The 20,480-nt window shown below is 34.6% G+C and overlaps 1 protein-coding gene across 4 annotated transcripts in view; it reads left to right on the forward strand.

Annotated features, from left to right (window-relative positions):
• The window catches only part of LEPR (leptin receptor), a gene marked incomplete at its 3' end in the record, with an annotated part of 93,480 nt that overhangs the window by 45,533 nt on the left and 27,467 nt on the right, over positions 1 to 20,480 (forward strand). For all 4 annotated transcript variants that reach the window (XM_082613092.1, XM_082613090.1, XM_082613089.1 and 1 more), the window contains 9 exons: positions 3,330 to 3,538; positions 7,432 to 7,577; positions 9,364 to 9,508; positions 11,585 to 11,875; positions 12,035 to 12,152; positions 14,642 to 14,841; positions 17,436 to 17,584; positions 18,612 to 18,771; positions 18,889 to 18,971. In XM_082613092.1, the coding sequence (XP_082469218.1) occupies positions 3,330 to 3,538; positions 7,432 to 7,577; positions 9,364 to 9,508; positions 11,585 to 11,875; positions 12,035 to 12,152; positions 14,642 to 14,841; positions 17,436 to 17,584; positions 18,612 to 18,771; positions 18,889 to 18,971 (1,501 nt within the window). The remainder of the gene's footprint in view (positions 1 to 3,329; positions 3,539 to 7,431; positions 7,578 to 9,363; positions 9,509 to 11,584; positions 11,876 to 12,034; positions 12,153 to 14,641; positions 14,842 to 17,435; positions 17,585 to 18,611; positions 18,772 to 18,888; positions 18,972 to 20,480) is intronic.

Consider the following 20,480-nt stretch of genomic DNA (forward strand, 5'->3'; position numbering starts at 1 on the left):
GGTTCATAAGCTAACAGAAAAACCTGATTTAGGTCTCAATGTTAATTTAGTGTGCTTCTTACAATAACAATATCCCTTCCACAGTGCCCAGGATATTGCTTTGCACATTAAAATGTCTTGTACATGTTGTTTCCTGATTGATGTTTTTTTTTTAGGACTAAAGGAATACTAAAGTCTAGCTCAGGAAACTTGAAAAAGCTATCATAATTCAAAACACTTAATAGTTCATGGGGTGTGCATGGAAAGGTTAGGGTCCGTTTCTCTCATGTTGTGTTTACATATGAATACTCATGTATAGGCTAGTTAGCACGGTTTCTAAAGCAACGCTTTCTCGACATTGAATTTTTAGTTAGTATATTTATCTCTTACAGCTTTTTCCTCCAAAAGGACTGAGGTCTTTTCTGAAGGCAGTGATCATGCCTAAATATTAATGCTCTCTCCCTGTCCCCAGGTTCTTTAAAAAGCATGCAGTGGCTTGGATACGAGGCAGCAGGTGTTTATGGACAGAATGGGGGTAGCTCAAGCAAGACAGGGAATATGAGGCATGGATCCCCCCCGGCCCCTGCCATGAACTTCCACCCTAAAGTTTTCTCATTTATACCAAGGCTTAGACTCTCCATGGGATGAGGCAGATTAAAAAAACAAACACGAAAAAATCAGAAATAACAACTGTTTGTGTCTTGGTTGCATGCTGTTATTCTCTGTGCCTTGAGTTGGGTAACCCTATAAGATAATTACAGTTATTTTTTAAAGTTAACCCATTCATTTGTAGGTTTACAGTGATAGGCAAAGTATTGCTTAAAAACTTTTCCCTAGATTTCTTTTTTTTTTGTAAACAGCTTTTTTTTGACATATAAGAATATAAAATAAACTGTACATATTTAGTGTAAACTTGATAAGTTTTGATATATGAAACCACTCATAAAGTCTTCACCATAATAAAGAAAATGAATCTATTGTCAATCACAAAATTTCTTCTTGCCCTTTGTAATCCCACCCTCTACTCCTACCTGTGGTACCCTACCACCAGCCCCGCCTCCCATCCCCCACTGTCCCCAGGCGATGATTGATCTGCCCCTTTCTGTAACCACAGGTTTCTTTGCATTTTCTAGAATTTTATATAAATACATTCCTACAGAACTTTTGTCTTGCTTTCACATGGCATGATTATTTTGAGATTCATTAATGCTGTGTGAATCTACTGGCAGTCCATTCCTTTTCATTGCTGAGTAGCATTCCATTATATGAATATACCACAGTTTGTTTGTCTACCCACCTATTGATAGATAAATGAGTTGTTTACAGGTTTTGGCTCTTACAAAGAAAGCTGCTACAATTCTCTGTACTTGTTTCTGTACAGATCTCTGTAAGGATATATGCTTTTATTTCTCCTGGATGAATACCTGGGAATGGAGTATGGAAATTATATAGTAGGTGTATGTTTAACAACTTAAGAAATTGCAAAACTGTTTTCCAAAGTTGTATCATTTTACATTCCTACCAGCAGTGTATTAGAGTTCCAGTTCCTGCATACCTCTTCAATATGTGATATGATGAATCTTTTCAATTTTGACCATTCTAATATGTGGATAGTAGTATTTCATTGGGGTTTTAATTTGCATTTCCTGAATAACTAGTGATTTGGGGCTTCTTTTCACATGCTTCTTTTCATTTTATATATTCTGTGGAGAAGTGACTATTGACATTTTGGCCTATTTTTAATTGGATTTTTTAATATTATTATTGAGTTATGAAAGTTCTTTATATCTTCTGGATTCAAGTCCTTTATTAGAGAGATGACTGGCAAATGTATTCTCTCAGTCTATGGCTTGTCTTTTGTTACTTTTTATCTTTCACAGTGTCTTTTGAAGAACAGAAGTTTTCAATCTTGATAGAAGTCCAATTATCAATTTGTTCTTTTTCTTTTTTAACATCTTTATTGGAGTATAATTGCTTTACAGTGGTGTGTCAGTTTCTACTTTATAACAATATCAATTTGTTCTTTTATGGATCATGCTTTTGTGTTGCATCTAAGAAATTCTTATCTAAACCAAGGCCACAAAAATTTTTTCCCATATTCTCTTCTAAAAGATTCATAGCTTTAGACTTGACATTTGGATTGATGATCCATTTTGAATTAATTTTTAGATCTGGTGGGAGGTATGGATTAAAGTTGCTTTTTGGGGTGGGGAGCATGTAGATATCCCACTGTTTCAGCACAATTTATTGAAGAGATTACTTTTTCTCCACAGAACTGCTTGTACCTTTGTAGAAAATTGATTGTACATATAGGTGCTGGCCTCTCCTCTGTTCCATTAATCTATTTTTCTGTCTTTACACTCATACTCCAATGGCTGATTATTGTAGCTTATTAGTTGTAACTTCTTGTTTTATTACTTTAGTGGTGGCTTTAGGATTTAGAATATAGGTCTTTGACTTATTATAGTCGAACTGATATTATACCTCTAGCTGCTATTACACCACTTTGTGTATAGTAGAAGACCATTACAACTGTGTACTTACAGATCTCCCCCTTCCCCAAGTTTGGTACTAATGCCATACATTTTACTTCTACCTATGTTATAAACCCAGCACTACACGGTTATTATTTTTGCCTTAATCAGTCAATAAATATCTACCCTTTTAGTTAAATTTCATTTCTTTGTGTGGAACCAGACTTCTATCTACTATCATTTTCTTTTTGCCTGAAGGACTTCCTTTAGCATTTTTTATAATGCAGGTCTGATGATAATGAGTTATTTCCATTTTGGCATGTCTGAAAGAACCTTTATTGCATGTTTATTTTGAAAGATATTTTTACTGCATATAGGGTTTAGGATCACAATTTTTCTTTCCTTTCAGTTCTTCACTGTCTTCTTGTTTATATTATTTCTTTTTTATTTATTTTATTTTATTTTATTTTATTTTATTTTTTGTGGTACGCGGGCCTCTTACTGTTGTGGCCTCTCCTGCTGAGGAGCACAGGCTCAGGATGCACAGGCCCAGTGGCCATGGCTCACAGGCCCAGCTGCTCTGCGGCATGTGGGATCCTCCCGGACCGGGGCACGAACCCGTGTCCCCTGCATCGGCAGGCAGACTCTCAACAACTGTGCCACCAGGGAAGCCCATTGTTTATATTATTTCTGATGGCTAACCTGCTTTAACCCTTGTCTTTGTATCCTTGTTATAATGTATCTTTTTTCCCCAGATGCTCTTTAAGCTGAGTGTGCAGAATAGCTGCCCTCAATTTGGATATTGTGTCCTACATTTTAAATATATCCAGTGCTTTCACATCTGTGTTAATATTTAGGTCTTCTTTTTCCATATAGGCTTGAAGTATTAGAAGAGTCGCCTCTGCTCCCCCAGAAAAGCAGTTTTCAGATTGTTCAGTGCAACTGCAGCATTCATGAAAGTTGTGAATGTCGTGTGCCCGTGCCAACAGTCAAAATCAATTACACCCTTCTTATGTATTTGAAAATCACATCTGGTGGAGTAATTTTTCACTCACCTCCAATGTCAGTTCAGCCCATTAATGTTGGTAAGTTGTGCATAAAAAAGATAATAGATATCAACATCAGTCATACAAACAGGTTGAAGATTGCTTACAAAATTTTTCACTAGCTTATCTTGCATTGACTAACACTCTAAAGATGGTAAGTGTAGTTCTAGGGAGTATTAAAAGCAGCTTCTGGAATGATTTAACAGCAGTATAGATATCTCTGCAATTGTAACTTAAATTCTTTTTGAAAACAGTTTGATTTCTTTAAATCCTGGATCTGTCTAATGGATATTTATTGCTTAGTTATTACTTTTTCACATCTCGGATAACTATTTCTGAAAATAATTGAAAGCTTGTTTTTACCTGAATTTATGCCTTCAGTAAGCATTTCTTAGAGGCTCATGGGTGTCAGCCACTGACCTAGGAGCTGGGAAAACAATGGTGAATGCCTCACAGAACAGGGGCAGACAGTAGTGGGCAGAGAGAAACAGTAAAAATGTAAACAAATAATTTGCTGTACAAATCTGACCTTAAGAAAAACTCAAATAATAGGCAAAGGCCCATTTTTTCAGTGCAAAGATTCTCCCAATTTATTTGATCAACTGGAATGTATAATTACATATATTCAGTGTATTCAGTTATTCAGTGTGACTAATATAGGCGAATGTTAACAAACTATTTAATTTATTAAGTCAGCTTTGTATGTGTATGTTAAATTATATATTACATATGATACATAATTTAACGGTGTTACTATTTTACATTTACATTTCCTGAAATGATTGTATACAAACTCTTTATATGCATCTCTGCATCATTGTTTTTGACATCACTAGAGCCACTTTTCCAAGTATCAGACACACTTTCCCACACAGCTTTACCTTCACTTCTGTCTAAGTTACTGAGGAAATAGCACTTTTTGAATCTGCATATAACATCATATTTAACATTAGGACTTTAAAATAACTTGTCCTCTAGGGATATATTTGTGATCTCCACAACGTAATTACAATGATATCCAAGGAATTCAGTCATGACGTTATACCACAGGGAAAAATACAAAATCTATAAAGTAGCATCATTTTCTCTTTTTAAAACCAGTTCTATCAGGTGATATTTAGAAATATTTAGAGCCAGCATTGAATTAAATTGTTTTTAAAAGTAAAGTAGTTAAGAGCAGTTGCTGCGATAGACTTTATAAGAACCTTAAAAATGATTTTGTCTTATTTCAGATGATTTTGGGGAAAAAAATCTTTCCTCGTATTGGGGTATATGTGATAATATCTAAAAAAGTGCTATGAAAGAAATAAGAGAAGTTGTGTGATGGAGAATGTCAGGTGTAGGGGCTATTATTTCAGTTATAGATGTCCTCTTTTAGGAGATAGCATTTAAGCTGAAAGAAAAGAGATAGCCATGCAAAAACAAAAGGTGCTCCAAGCAGGAAGAATAGCACTCACAAAATTCCTGGGATGGAATGAGCTTGGAAGTTGGAAGAACCAAATACAAGACTCTTTTGCTTGGAGTGAATGAAGTAGGAGAATATTTAGAGATGTGATTAGAGAGTCATCTGGGTCCAGGTCATACCATAAACCAGGGTTACAACTTTTGGATTTTATTCTAATTGCAGTGGAGGCTTTTGAACCAGGAGAGTGATATGATCAAGGGTGTGTGTGTGTGTGCATGTGTAAGCATGCATATGTTTAAAATTTATGCTGCATGTGAAGAAAGAAATTGATGAGGAAGGAAGGAAGGATAGTTGCAAGAGTAGAAGCAGAGGAATCAGATAGGAAGCTGTTGGAATTGTCCCATTGGCTTAGGGTTGTTGCAGTGGAGAAGTAAAGAAATGATCAGGCTTGGCATCTATTTAGGAGATGGTGCTGATTGAACGTTCTAGTGGATTGGGTATGGAATGTGAAGGACAGAGAGGAATCAAGGATAATAGTTAGGCTTGGACCTGGGTGGTACCAGAATAGTGGTACCAGATGCTGAGATGGGGATATTAGAGAGGATTAGGTGTGTGACATATTATGTTTGAGATGCTTATTAGAAACCGAAGAGATGTTGAGTATGTAGTTGGATATATGAGCCTGGAGTTCAGGGGCGATATATATTTGGGAGTCTCTAGCATACAGATGTTTATGGGATTGTATGAGATCACATATTTAGAGTTCAGTGAGAGAAAGACTGAGGGATGATCAGAGAGAAAAGAGGAGTAAAGGAGTGTGGTGACCTGGAAGCCAAGTGAAAAAAGTATTACAGCTACTCATGGAACAAGCAGTAGGAATGCTGCTGAGAGATGGAGTAAAATGAATCAGACAGTTGACATTGGATTTGGCAAAGTGTAGTGACCTTGGTAAGAGTATTTTCAGTGGACTAGCGAGAAGAAAGACCTGATCAGAATAGGTTGCTCAGGAAAATGGGATGCAAAGTGGAGAAAGTGAGTATGCCAGCTCTTTGGAGGAATTTTCCTCTGAAAGAAGCAGGTAGATGGGGTCTGGGACTGAGTACATAGGGGGTCCAGGGAAAGATTTATTTTTAGATTTCTAATATGAAGACATATGTGTGCAAATAGGAAATGTAAAATAGTTTATAATTTTATGATTTCACTTCTTTTGGTGTCTTTGTTTTCTGTCTTATTTGTCACAAGAACTCAGCGAATTTCACCTGTTGTTTCTGGACTTTAGAGTTTAGATATCCCTGCTTTAAAGTAACTACAATTTGTAATATGTCACAGAAAGTAAAAACTTCTTTAATTTTGACTCAAGGAAAGAAAAAAAAACTATGACTAAATTCATGAAAATATGGAATGTGTAAAGAATGTGCCATTTTATTTCTTGAAAATAAAAGTCAGTAAATATTTCAGTGTAATGGTGATTTCTGTGTTCATGAGTAATTCCTGTTAATCACAAAAATCTTGAAAGCATAGAGATGCACAAAGAAGAAAAATTATTTTATTCATTTATTATCTATTATTTTGGCATTTATTTCTATTTTAATATGTATTTACAAATATCCTTTAATTTGTAAATTTTAATAAATCAGGAATCCAAGTATAGATGTTGTTTAATAAACTTTTAAAACTAACAGTATTAAACATTTTCAATATTCTTCTCTAATATGATTTTTAAAGGCTGTATAGATTTCCCTTAAAGGGATGAATCAATCCTTTATTGTTTGCGTTGTTTCTACAAATGATTTAAAGGTTATATTCTATGTTTAAAGCCACACACAAACAAATCTCCATGTATGAATATACGCAAATGCATAGGCGTACATAAAAACACATATACACGTGAACTCAGAAATTATAAACTGAGTTAAATACCCCATTAGGATAAGAAACTCCATCCCCATTTCTGGTGTGACAAGCCAGGGCCTGCTAATGCTGTGTTTACTGCATATAAACTGTGCATGGTTTGGGCTGTTTGAATGGGTATATCTGGATTTGTTGTATTTTAAAAGTAATAAATATACTGAATTTTGCATGCATATTTACATGAATCTGCATGAATATGTGCATTGATTTTTGCATGCAAAATTTATATGCATTTTCCAAATAGTGCTCTGTAATATACTTTTTCCCCTTGTCGTTTGCTAAAACAGTGGGTTTTGTCAGGGGAGGCTTCAAATAAGCATGGCAAAAGCTAGGTTAAATAAAGTACGGCAGGCTTTTTTATAGCAGGAATTCACATTTATCAAAATAACATCATTTACTGATTTATAGTTTTTACCATATAGGGAGAAGGAAATGAAGATACATGGATTGCTATAGTAAGGTACAGGAGTAGAACCAATATTTTGGTTCTGTAAGTAGCCTTTGAATAAAGACGCTTTAGTTGAAAGAATAGGATATGCTAAAAACTCATTTTGACTTCACTTTATGATTACCATGAAAATTACATGACTTAAAAGTGTTCTTTTTTTTTCTTAAGTGAAGCCTGATCCACCATTAGGTTTGTGTATGAAAATCACAGATACTGGTAATTTAAAGATTTCTTGGTCCAGCCCAACATTGGTACCATTTCAACTTCAATATCAAGTGAAATATTCAGAGAATTCTACAAAAAATATGAGAAAAGTAAGTATATTTTAGTAAATAAAATGAAAAATTGAGAAGCAATTAAGGAAAAGTGAGGCCCCCTCCGAATCCTATACAGAACACCTCTGCATATCAAATGTGCATACTGCTTCTGGAGCAGAATCAGTCATAATTTAATATCATACCATTGGCTTTCATTCAAGAGCAGCATAAGAAATGAGCATATATACAGCATTTCTGCATCTTCTATAAAATGATTTTAGAAAAATTGTTTGATGTTACTCAATATGTCTTACATGTAGATCCATGTTATATTTTGAGGAGCATGACAAATTCCTCCCAGAATTTACTGCGAGGAAAAGTTTCTTTTCCAAAAGTTTATGTATATTAGATTAATTCTCTCTCTCTCTCTTCTCACCCTCCCTCTCACTCCTTCTCCCTCTCCCTCTCATTAACACCACACACACACACCACACACACACACGCACAACTAATGGCTACAAGAAGTCCAGATACAGAATTATTGAATTCATAATTATAATATTTTCACCTAAAGACCTTCTCTGGTTTCTGATTTTACATGTCATCCTTATTTTTCCTTATTGCTCAATGTATTTGTTTACATGCAGTACAAACATGTATAGTGTGTCAAATCCTTTTTTCATTCTTTCAGTAAGTATTGAGCGCCTACTAGGTGCCAAGAACTCAGGATCCATTGTGTAGTAGAACAGGATGAGGGGAGCTTGGGAATGCTAGTGGGAGAGGGTGGGTTGAAATATTAAATGGAGGCAGGGGAAGCTCTCCTTGAGAAGGTGATATTTGAGCAGGGATTTGAAGGAAGTGGTGATGTAGATATCTGGGAGAATTGGAGTCTAAATAGGGAAAATAGCAATTCAGAGGCCCTAAGCTGGATGAGAAGCTGGAGGCCAGGGTGGTGAGTGAGGGCAATAGTATTAGTGGATGATCAAAGAGGGGGAGGGGAGGAGGAGGTCATAAAGAGCCTTGTGGGCCATGCAGAGACTTTGGTACTTTAATTTGTGAAACTAATTGTTATCGAATTTAGAGGTAAAAACTTGTCTTTTCAGATCTGGGCTAATTTTTTAAGACTTTATATTCATAAAGAACAGAATGGGAATCTGGTGTCATGTATGGAAAAAGCAGTTGAGGCTTCTCTAGGCTTTAGCTTTCTCATCTGTAAAATGGAGATAATAGGATTTTAACTACAGGTGATCTGAAATTGTTTAATGCATTTCTGATGCTTTTCGCCATTTTTAGTCTGTGGTGCTCCACAGTCTAATGAGCAGGGAGTTCAATATCTTTGGAGTACATCATTGGTTGTTTCATGCAGTTAGGTCTCTTGGATATTTTGATTCACTATAGCTGATCATCAGCCTTGGGTCCTTAAAATTATTCATGCTCTCCTTCTGTGACACTTTGCTCTAGGATGCTTATAGTTCTCTGTCCACCCCCGTGCATCATCTTCTACCGTGTGTGTTACAGATGTCAGCAGAGGCTTGAAGCTTCCCACTGACTTTAGCTGTATCTCTCAAGTTTTGAGAGGTCAATATTCATTATCATTCAGTTAAATGCTGATTATCATTGTGAGTTTTTTCCTTGGACTTACAGGCTATTTAAAATTTTATTGACTATTGTCAGTCAAACATTTGTTATTGGGTTATTGATCTCTTTTAAATTTCACTGTGACCAGCTAAGTACTCTGTAAGATTTTAGTTCTTTGAGATTAGTTGAGACCTGCTTGCGATCAGTTTTGGTAAAGGTTTCACACCGACCTGATGCTCTGATATTTTCAAATAATATTTAACAGGCTGATGAGATTGTCTCAGCTACATCTCTGCTAGTAGACAGTGTGCTTCCTGGGTCTTCATATGAAGTTCAGGTGAGGAGCAAGAGACTGGATGGCCCAGGAATCTGGAGTGACTGGAGCACCCCCCTTACCTTTACCACACAAGGTAGGTTTTATAAGAGTCACTTCTACTGACAGGGGAATATGGTTCCTGAATTTGCCTTTGTCATATTATATGCATCTTAAATTTTGTGGCAGTAAACCTAAAGGAGGAACACCATATTAACTTTTAATTTAAATTTTGAACAATTAAAATTTTTAACCTGTTAATGAAAACTTGTGTGAGAGCTCCCACATTTATGTGCATCCATAGCAGTATCTTGCTGAATTACTCTTTCTTACCCAAAAGATAGAGTTAATATAATAGTTCCAAATTTACAAATTCAGAACACTACTTGTATTGACAGCTCCTGAATTTACACTTGAAAATCAGATATATTTATTTGGCATAGATTTTTAAATATTAAAATTTTATTTGAGTATTACATATTATATAATTAAGCAATTCTTTTCACTCCAGATGCTTGCTTTTCAGAGTTTTTACTTTCAATTTTCTTTTTCTTTCTTTTTTTTTTTTTGTGGTACGCGGGCCTCTCACTGTTGTGGCCTCTCCCGTTGCGGAGCACAGGCTCCGGACGCTCAGGCTCAGCAGCCATGGCTCACGGGCCCATACGCCCAGCAGCATGTGGGATCTTCCCGGACCGGGGCACGAACCCATGTCCCCTACATCGGCAAACGGACTCTCAACCACTGCACCACCAGGGAAGCCCCAATGACTGGGTTCTTAAATAAATGATTGGCAGCAAGGCTTTATCTGCTGCAATGTTACCTTACATATTTTATAATGTTGCTTATACCAGGTTAAAGAAAATATTTTATCCTTAAAGAAAGATAGGTAATCTGCTCCAAGAATTTTTTTAAAAGCTATTTTCTGGAGCTATGATAACACATTTTAAAATAACTTATCTAAAATGTTTTGATCCATAATTTATGTTCTTTTGAGTAATTCACTAATATTTATCAATAGAATTTCCTTTTTAAATAAAATTTATTAATGTAGATCCTGTAAAGGTATTGATACTTGATCATGAGAAGAAAATCATTATTGTTTCCTTATTTTACAATAAATAAATAAATAAAATTTTTCCTGTTTATGCTTGACTGTAGACATACAAGATGCAAATATCTTATATGAATTATAAATATAAAGGCATTGGAGTTTAGCATGCTATTACTGAAAAGAGAAAAATAACAAAAACGAATCAAGGTTTTTTTGGACTTATTTTGAGGGTAATCCAAATATGTATGAAAACAGATATTCATATTCTATCAGCAGAAAATAGCTTACCTTAAATTGTACAAATGAAATACCCTGTTTTTGTAATACACTATGGCAGAAATAATTTCGTCCTGTGTAAACATTCATTTATTTTTATTGTTTCTAATAAAACATAGAGACAAACTATGTTTCCAAAAATAGGAGACTGAAAGAGTAGTATGGAATAGTGTGTAGGCATTAAAAATGATATTTTAGAAAAATACTGATTCCCCTTGTCCTCAACCACAGGGTATCGGCACTAAATAACTTAAAATGATACTACAGAACAGTATTTACAGTTTTGCCACTTTGTTTACTGGGGCATCATTGATTTTACATTTCCTAACAAGTTTTCTTATTTAAAGCTTATTTCTCTACCTGCTTACTTGAAATTTTCATGTATCCAAATGAGACAGTGGCTATCACCATTTATTCGTCAAGATTTTGTTTTGCAGGGATTTGACTTAAGAACTTGCGCTAAGGTTCACTGATTCTGAAAGCAGAGTCTGATGGAAGACATACCATTGTAGAATTAGACTACATTTCATTTTCATTAATCTTTTGCCTATCAGTTAGCAAGTGACAATTACTCTCTAAAACATATTTTATAATGCATAAGTCTCTGTGTTTAGAAAATACTGAGGACATTTATGGAGGCTCAAGTCACTTGGGAATGGGAATGCTTGGGACACTTACTAATTGTGCATGAACAGGCAGCTACAGTTCTGCAGTCTCTCAGCACACTCATTTTATTTTGGGCAGTATAATCCTGAATGCCTTGTGAATCTTTTTTACATGGTATCAATTGCTTACGTGATGTTTTCTGTCTTCATCTAACATCCTACCTTTTTTTCCCCATTACAGATGTCATATACTTTCCACCTAAAATTCTGACAACTGTTGGGTCTAACGTTTCTTTTCACTGCATCTATAAAAATGAAAACAAGATAGTTGCCTCAAAAAAGATTGTTTGGTGGATGAATTTAGCTGAGAAAGTTCCCCAAAGCCAGTATGATGTTGTGGGTGAACATGTTAGCAAAGTTACTTTTCCTAATTTGAATGCAACCAAACCCCGAGGAAAGTTCACCTATGACGCAGTGTACTGCTGCAATGAGCATGAATGCCACCATCGCTATGCTGAGTTATATGTGATTGGTAAGAATCCCGGGATTTTCTTCATTTTATTCCATGAGATACATTTTTATTATGGACTCTATCTTAGAGTCCCATTGAAGATGTTAAGGAAATTTAATTTTCATTAAAAATGTTTTGGTGTGTTTGCTTTATAGTAATATTTTAATGTGTTTTAAATAGATGTCAATATCAATATATCATGTGAAACTGATGGGTACTTAACTAAAATGACTTGCAGATGGTCACCCAGTGCAATCCAATCACTTGTGGGAAGCACTTTGCAGTTGAGGTATCAGAGGTATGTATATTTTTGCTGTTGTATTTTTCTGTGGATATGGTGAGATAAACATCTCCTGTAAAATATCACCATAGCAGTAGTCTTGTAGATTTATTCCCGAAAGAGGAAGGTAGAATATTCTTAATTAGGAAATTTTTAGAGGGTTAAATAAATTGGTGATTCTTGAAAAAATTCACACACAAAAAGATTGTAATTTGTTTTTGCTTCAGATTATTTTTTTCTGATGATCAGTTAATTCTCCACAATTGTATTTTAGTTAATAAATGAAATCCAAAAAATTAATGTCTATACATTTTAATTTGACTTGGAGAATTGGCTAGAGGAGAATATCAAGGATTATAGAAGCCTCGTATCATTTGCTGAAGATTAATGTTTTAGAAAAAGGTTGGAGGTAGTGGTACAGATATTGTAAGAGATAATATGAATGGTCTTTAGAAATAGGTAAGATTATTATTAGTTTTTAATTGAAGTATAGATGATTTACAATGTTATGTTAGTTTCAGGTGTACAGCAAAGTGATTCAGTTATATATATATATATGTATCTATTCTTTTTCAGATTCTTTTCATTATAGGTTATTATCAGATACTGAATATAATTCTCTGTGTTATATAGTAAATCCTTGTTGTTTATCTATTTTATATATAATACTGTGTATTTGTTAATCCCAAACTCCTAAATTATCCCTCCCTCCCCGCCCTTTCCCCTTTGGTAACCATAACTTTGTTTACTTAATAAGGATTAAACAATTCTAGTAAAGAGTAATTTGTGTGGCTTTTTTTTTTTTTTACCGTTCTCTGATTTGAAAAGAATTCAAGTCATCGTCTTCCTCTAGTATTCTTCTCTCTACAGAGACCTTTATCTAAAATAATAACACTCTTGATCAGGACAATTTTTATAACATTCTTTAGTAGTTTTCAAGTGTGTGTACTACTCTTAAACACCCTATCTCAGTTTGTACTGGGACTTTCAATTTGTAGAGCTTGTGCTCATTTATTCTTAAAATCTAAAATTTCTGCTTGAAAAAAATCAATTTCCTCAAATACTGTGCTCGATTCCTATTCCTAATGCTACCAGTCTATTCTTAAGTAATATTAGAAAAAAATGAGGCAATTTCTTTGTTTCTCACGTGGGAATAATATCTGTCTTCATCTTACCTGATATGAGAACTTTAAAATCAATAGAATATTCATGGCATACCATTTTACTTTTGTAATCTGTCTTTACTTTCTTTCCATGGCATTTTCACATTAAAATGGTGTTTGTGGACAACTATTCCATAAGCATTTGGACTCATTTATCTTCCTAATATTTATAGAAGAACCATGAAACTAGCTGAATATACGTGTTCAAGTTTTTTTAACCTCTCTAAGGCCTCAATTTCCTTGTCTGTAAAATGGAATGAATAATAGGACTTGCAGGGTTTCTGTGAGAATTAATGACATTTTATTTAATTATAATTAAGTGATATGATTTCTGCTGGTAAACATTCAATAAATGGTTATATCTGTCGTGACGATAATTATGCTAACCTTTGGATTCCAAGTGGACTATTAGTGTGCTTCTGTACAAGGTCATGGTTCTTATTTTTTATGCACAAATGACTCTTCATCCTTCTTTCTCATCTAACCCCACCCACCACACTGATTCACACACACACACACAAACAGTTATCATTTTGAGGAAATAGGAAGAAAAAGGTGTCACAAAAAAATGGAAAATGAGAGACAGAAAAGTATAGATTTTTCATTTTTTTGTAACCTTACTCCCATTCTTATGGAAACAGTAACTGCTACTTTAGCCACTTAAATACCATATTTAAAGCAAATAATGGCAGAAGGGCTATTGCAAAGAAGAGGAGAAATGCTTTGTATTCTCTGAGGTGGAGTGTTGATTGGGATGTAGTGATAAAAATATATTTTCCTAATTTTCTTCTCTGAGAAAATAAGTGATATACCTGACTATATGATCCATATAGAAGTCAATAATTGATATTATTTTAATTATATTGCTTTGAACTAGAAAAGATTAGGACAATGTCAATTAAGCTACAATTTACTATCATTATGTTTTCAATTTGTTTTGTGGAATTTAAAGTGCAAGGAATTTATCTTCCTTTCCATCTCAGGAATTCCCCATTGCCACTTGTGATCTTTATTTTAAAAATTCGATCACTTCGCTTTAATATTAGCGTAGCTTCCAAAGTGTTGTAAGTTCTATCTCCAATTGGATCCCTACCTCCCTGTTAGAACATTGTCATTTATTTCATTTTCATACCCACTTACTGTCTAGTGAAATATTTAAGAAGGGTTATTTTCTATTTTCATGGAAAGATTGTGATATAGCTGAGAATTCAAAAATGCCTTTCTAATAAGAACAACTACTTTTAGATGGAGCAAAAACTGTCTATTTTAAACAACAAAGCAGAATTCTCAAATATTGCTTTCATCAGTGTTGTATATTTATTGATTGTTTTTGTATCTTTTAAGGAGCAGCCTTTACTGTTCTGATGTTCCATCTATTCATCCCATATCTGAACCCAAAGACTGCCACTTGCAGAGAGATGGTTTTTATGAATGCCTATTTCAGCCAATCTTTCTATTATCCGGCTATACAATGTGGATTAGAATTAATCACTCCTTGGGTTCACTGGACTCTCCACCAACATGTGTCATTCCTGATTCCGTGGGTATGTCAAAAACTATATGTATGTCTTCATTTTTATTAGCATATTTGGATTCAGGTTGGTTCAGGGTAACTGTTGAATTTTATGATCACACTAGATTAAAAAAATTTTTTTCCTACTTACAGTGGAATTGAAAAGACAATTAGCTTTAGAAAGTTTTACACTTTTGGCTTTATTTTAAATCAATAATAGGAAGATTTTCAGCATATAATTTGATGAATTATATTGATCACTGGGTATAAATTTAGTAGTAATATTATTCTAAATAATGCACTATTTTATGTTTTTTTCCCAATGTACTTATGAAAACATTTGATGCTTTTAATCTAAAAGTTTAATTTGGATATTCTGACAGTTTTTTAAATCTGAGTAGTCATAGCTCAAGGCTTTAATTTGTAAGGCTGGGTAGGAGCAAAGTATTCAAAATAACTCAAATGAAATAAAGAGAAAATAGACAAGGATGATGACATCCATTATAACATTTTAAACATTCTTTTAAAAGGATATTTTGATTTCAAAGGAATAAGAGACCCTTTGGAGATTTTGATATATTACTCTAAGTATCACTGTGAAATCTTTGGGAAATGATCCATTTATGATTTTGCAGCAAATGTAGAAGAGTATCTTTTGATGCTATATAATATTTTGTTAGGGAATTGTACCAAAAATTAACTTTTGATCCATTGTATTTTCAAATAATTAGTACACATCTGAATTCAAATCTATATTTTGTTAAATATAGCATAAAGTTGTCATAATTAAAAAAATTTTTTCAATATGAAGTCCCAGTTAATTGATCTGCCCTCTCACCACTCCTTCCAATTTAGTTTGGTTCCATTTTTTTTTTTTTTAACATTTTTTCCTTCTCTCCAAACATATTTTTTTTTTTTAACACACTCTCCTTATGACTTTTGAGTGGTTTGTTCTCCTTTTTTTATTATTATTATTTTTAAATTTATTTATTCATTTATGGCTGTGTTGGGTCTTCGTTTCTGTGCGAGGGCTTTCTCCAGCTGTGGCAAGCGGGGGCCACTCCTCATCGCGGTGCGCGGGCCTCTCACTATCGCGGCCTCTCCTGTTGCGGAGCACAGGCTCCAGATGCGCAGGCTCAGCAATCGTGGCTCATGGGCCCAGCCGCTCCGCGGCATGCGGGATCCTCCCAGACCAGGGCCCGAACCCGCGTCCCCTGCATTGGCAGGCAGACTCTCAACCACTGCGCCACCAGGGAAGCCCAGTTTGGTTCCATTTTAAGTGAGTTTACTGTAAGCAATACTTCTCTGGTACTAAATATACTAAGATAGCAAGGAACTGTCCTACCTCCCTACCCTACAGACATGCACAGATATACCCTCACATGTATTATATGACAATTGCAACATGGATTCAGTTCGATACCTGAACAATTTTTGATGTTATTCTTTTCATTACTAACATAAGATATTTAAATTGTGCTTATATTGCCTACTGAGTACTAGAAAACAATGTGAAAATTCAACTTTGGAATCCAAATGCCAGCTCCACTTATTATTAGCTTTGTAAACTTGGGCTAGTCACTTAAGTGCTCCGTGACTATTTTGTCACCTATAGAATGTGGAAAGCTCCTTATACCTCCCTAATGTGGGTATTGTGGGTATCACATAAACCATTGTACTTCAAAGCATTCTTTCTATAAACTAGATATTCATGGAATATATACGTGTGATAGCCATATGATTCCGTCAAGTGCAATCACAGCTTTAATGTGTTTGGGTCTCTTGAATGCTCATACTTCCTTTCCTGAAGAGGAATTATCTTTTCGAGAGATGAAATATATGTCATCTTACTAGTTGGTGAAGAACGTCTTCTTGGCATATGAGGAATTGAATAAGCATGAGATACTCTATAGTAATTAAAAAGTTTAGGTGTTTTGATCATCAACAGTCTAAAGAAGTATTGTTGATGAAGTCTGTAGCTTCAGAGCTTCACACTGTTGTGTTGAGCTGTGAGATGTTAGTTCCCAAATACGTTGAGTTTGCATGTTGCCTTTTATTATTTTTTAAAGCCCTTGCTGTTCTGTTCATCTTTGCCTCTATTTCTACCCTTTAAAAAGTTTATTTTCCTCAGATTGTAGAGAACCAAGGCTTTACTCTGCAAGACTTCCTCTGACCTTGACCTAGAAATACCTAACAACAGACAGTGGAAGATTTTGAAACACATGTGGAAATGAATGCGGTGTATAGTTTTTTGCTTTTAAGTAAAGCTCTATGTAGAACAGAGTTTGCTACTGATATTCCTCATGTGATCAGTATGGTATCTTTTGCATGCAGAGCCAATGGTTCCATTTCTAATCGGGTCTTACAATTAACGTGCAGAGTGACATGGACGATGAATTGATCTTTTTTCAATCAACCTCTCTATTTTCAAAATAGAGATAATCCCTTTCTTATGTATCACATAAAGTTGTAGGGGATCAAATGAGATAATGAAGGAGAAGGTTTTGAGAAAGAGATGTTACTTTATAAATAAAAGATATGGAAGATTATAACATCATAATAACATTTTAAAAATATTGTTACTGTTTAAATTACTGTTATATAATACTTAAAAAAATTTTCTAGTGAAACCACTGCCTCCATCTAGTGTGAAAGCAGAAATTACTGTAAAAATTGGATTATTGAAAATATCTTGGGAGAAGCCAGTCTTTCCAGAGAATAATCTTCAGTTCCAGATTCGCTATGGTTTAAGTGGAAAAGAAGTACAATGGAAGGTACCTTTTACCTGGAAATTTCTTCAGCTTGCCTCACTAAGTATTATGTCTTATAACTGTTTAAGAATTTTATTGCATAAGGTTTATTTTATTGGCATAAAAGTACATCCTCCTGTATTCCATAGCTCTTTTTATTAAATAGATTGATCTAATTTAACCCTTTTAAGAAATGAACTTTCCTGCTATTTATCATTTCCCAAAATGTGTTTTATAGTACATTGATCCCATACAATGTTTCATGAAGAAAGGTCACATGGCTTAATAAAGTTTAAGGAACCCTGAATCACCATATGTCCCTAGTGTAGAATCATGGTATATTACACATTAAAGGTTTAGAGAAGTCCTGAATTTAAAAAACATTTGTGACTTTATTTCATCCTATGTTTCTCAAACTCATTTTACTAAGGAATCTTTTTCCCTTTAACAATGTTCTTTAGTACACACATGTTCAATGGGACACATTTTGGAAGAAGCTGCTTTTATCAAACAACCAGAATCATACCCATAGTGGCAAGTGTGCATGTGATGCCTTCCTATGTCAGTTTTCTGATGGCAGCCTGCAAAGACCTAGAAATAACAGGAACCCTAGAATAGAATTAGATCACAATGAGTTCAGCTGTAATAAATGTGACAGTTTACTTGCTTATTGAGGAGACTGAATATCAGAGATTCTCTACAGCAGGCCCTATCTAACCACTAGGTTAAAATTCTTAAACATCTTGGTGTATAGAGGATTAGTGGACAGAGATTAGTAATAGGCTAAAAGAGTGATTGGGAAGTGAAGTTGTAAGTGGGCCAGTCCAAATCTTGTCACGAGATGGAAATAACAAGATGACTGAGGCAATCCTTAACTTGAAGGAGCTCATGATTCAAGCCTAATAAGAGTATTTATAAAGCCAGAAAACACAAAGTCAGTTCTCTCTTAATTTTGGAATAGTGTTAGGGTTTAAAATAAAATGCACTTCAGGGCCCTTTAGCTACATATGTGTTAGTAATGATCAATCTAATAGTTTGACTTATTTTATAGGTATTTGAGGTGTATGATGCAAAATTAAAATCTGCCAGTTTCCCGGTGTCAGACCTGTGTGCAGTCTATGCTGTCCAGGTGCGCTGTAAGAGGCTGGATGGACTGGGATATTGGAGTAATTGGAGTACTCCAGCCTACACAATTGTCACGGATATAAAAGGTTTGCAAAGGTTTTGTGAATGTGTCTTAAAAATGCATAAGTATGTGCTTCCAGTGTGACTGAAAAGTAATCCTTCCAAGAACACATGTACAACTTGGGCTCCTTGTTATTTTGCAGTTCCTATCAGAGGACCTGAATTTTGGAGAATAATTAATGAAGACAAAACTAAAAAAGAGAGAAATGTCACTTTGCTTTGGAAGGTATTCCTGATTTTTGTGTTATTCTTAAATTTTACTTCTACACTCTTGAAAGATTTGCTTCATTGTAAAAAAGACTTCATTGTATAAAAGACTTACTTAATAATTCTATCATTTTTAGTCTCTGCAATCCCAAGTTTATTTCAATTTGGAGAAGTGATTACAGAGAACCAAGTTGTAGAATGGAGGGAGCACTGGCCTGGAGTTTGGAGACTTTAATTCTATTCTTGGCTTAACATAGTATAGTTAATCAGTGCTATTTTGACAAAGTCACTTAGACCCTTCAGCCTCAGTTTCCTCATCTGTGTCAATATAACATTGGACTGGATGATATCTAGTGCTCCTTCAAGTCCAAAAATTCCATTTGTATTTAATTCTAAACAGAGTAAACGTGGCCTTCCCTACATATCTCAAGGGCATTTAGATTATTCTTTTTGTATGATGGCAAATACACAACGGATATTTCCAAAAACAATGAGTATACAGCTTAGAAATTTTCAAAGCGTTCTCTCCCCCAAATGAATTGATTTCTATCCCTAGTGAATGTATTTCTTTTGGTCCGAATTTTAGGGAGACACAAACGTTCAGTCCATAGCAAACATCATTTGTCATTAGGGAAATACGTATTAGAACAACAATGAGATACCACTACACACTTATTAGAATGGTTAAAATCCAAAAAAACTGACAATAACTTGCTGGCTAGTATGCAAAGCAACAGGAACTTTTATTCTTTGCGGTGGGAATGGAAAACGGTACAGCCACTTTGGAATATAGTTTGGTAGCTTCTTACAAAAAACTTTGTTACTTTCATGCAATGGAATATTATTCAGTGATAAAAAGAAACTGCTATAAAGCCACAAAAAGATATGGATGACTCTTAAATGAATGTTGTTAAGTGCTAGAAGGCTGCCTATAGGACTACATTATGATTCCATTTACAGGACATTCAAGAAAAGGCATAACTGTAGAGATGGCAAAAAGATCAATGGTTTCCAGGGATTTGGTTGATGGGGAAAGGTTTGAATGGGTGAAGAACAGGGGATTTTTTATGATGGTGAAACTATTCTGTATAATATTGTCCTGGTGAGTACATAGCATTATGCATTTGCCAAAACTCATAAAACCTTATACCACAAAGAAGAAACCTTAGTGTATACAAATTAAAGATAAATCGTTAGGAGGTTGGAGAATCCCAGGATGGAATCCAGACTGCAATAAGAGAAACTAACTGTATTACAAGTGTGTGGAACAGTCTTACTGAAGGAGTTGGGAGAAAAAGCTTCAGGCCTAGGTAACCTTGTTAATGAGTAGATTCTTAAGACTAAAGGCAAAAGAAACTGTACATAACCACTGTATTCTAGTTGATAAAGTCATCTCTCTCACGAGGTATGGGTTAACAATTCTTGTATCATTAGATATGCAAACTGGAATTGAACAATTAAGCATTGGATGATGGATGGTAGGAAGGACCCAGGTTTCTCACTGTTGAATTGGTTACAGACAAGCAAG

Source organism: Mesoplodon mirus, assembly GCF_964341445.2.
Source record: "Mesoplodon mirus genome assembly, chromosome: 3".
Classification (NCBI taxonomy): Eukaryota; Metazoa; Chordata; class Mammalia; order Artiodactyla; family Ziphiidae; genus Mesoplodon; species Mesoplodon mirus.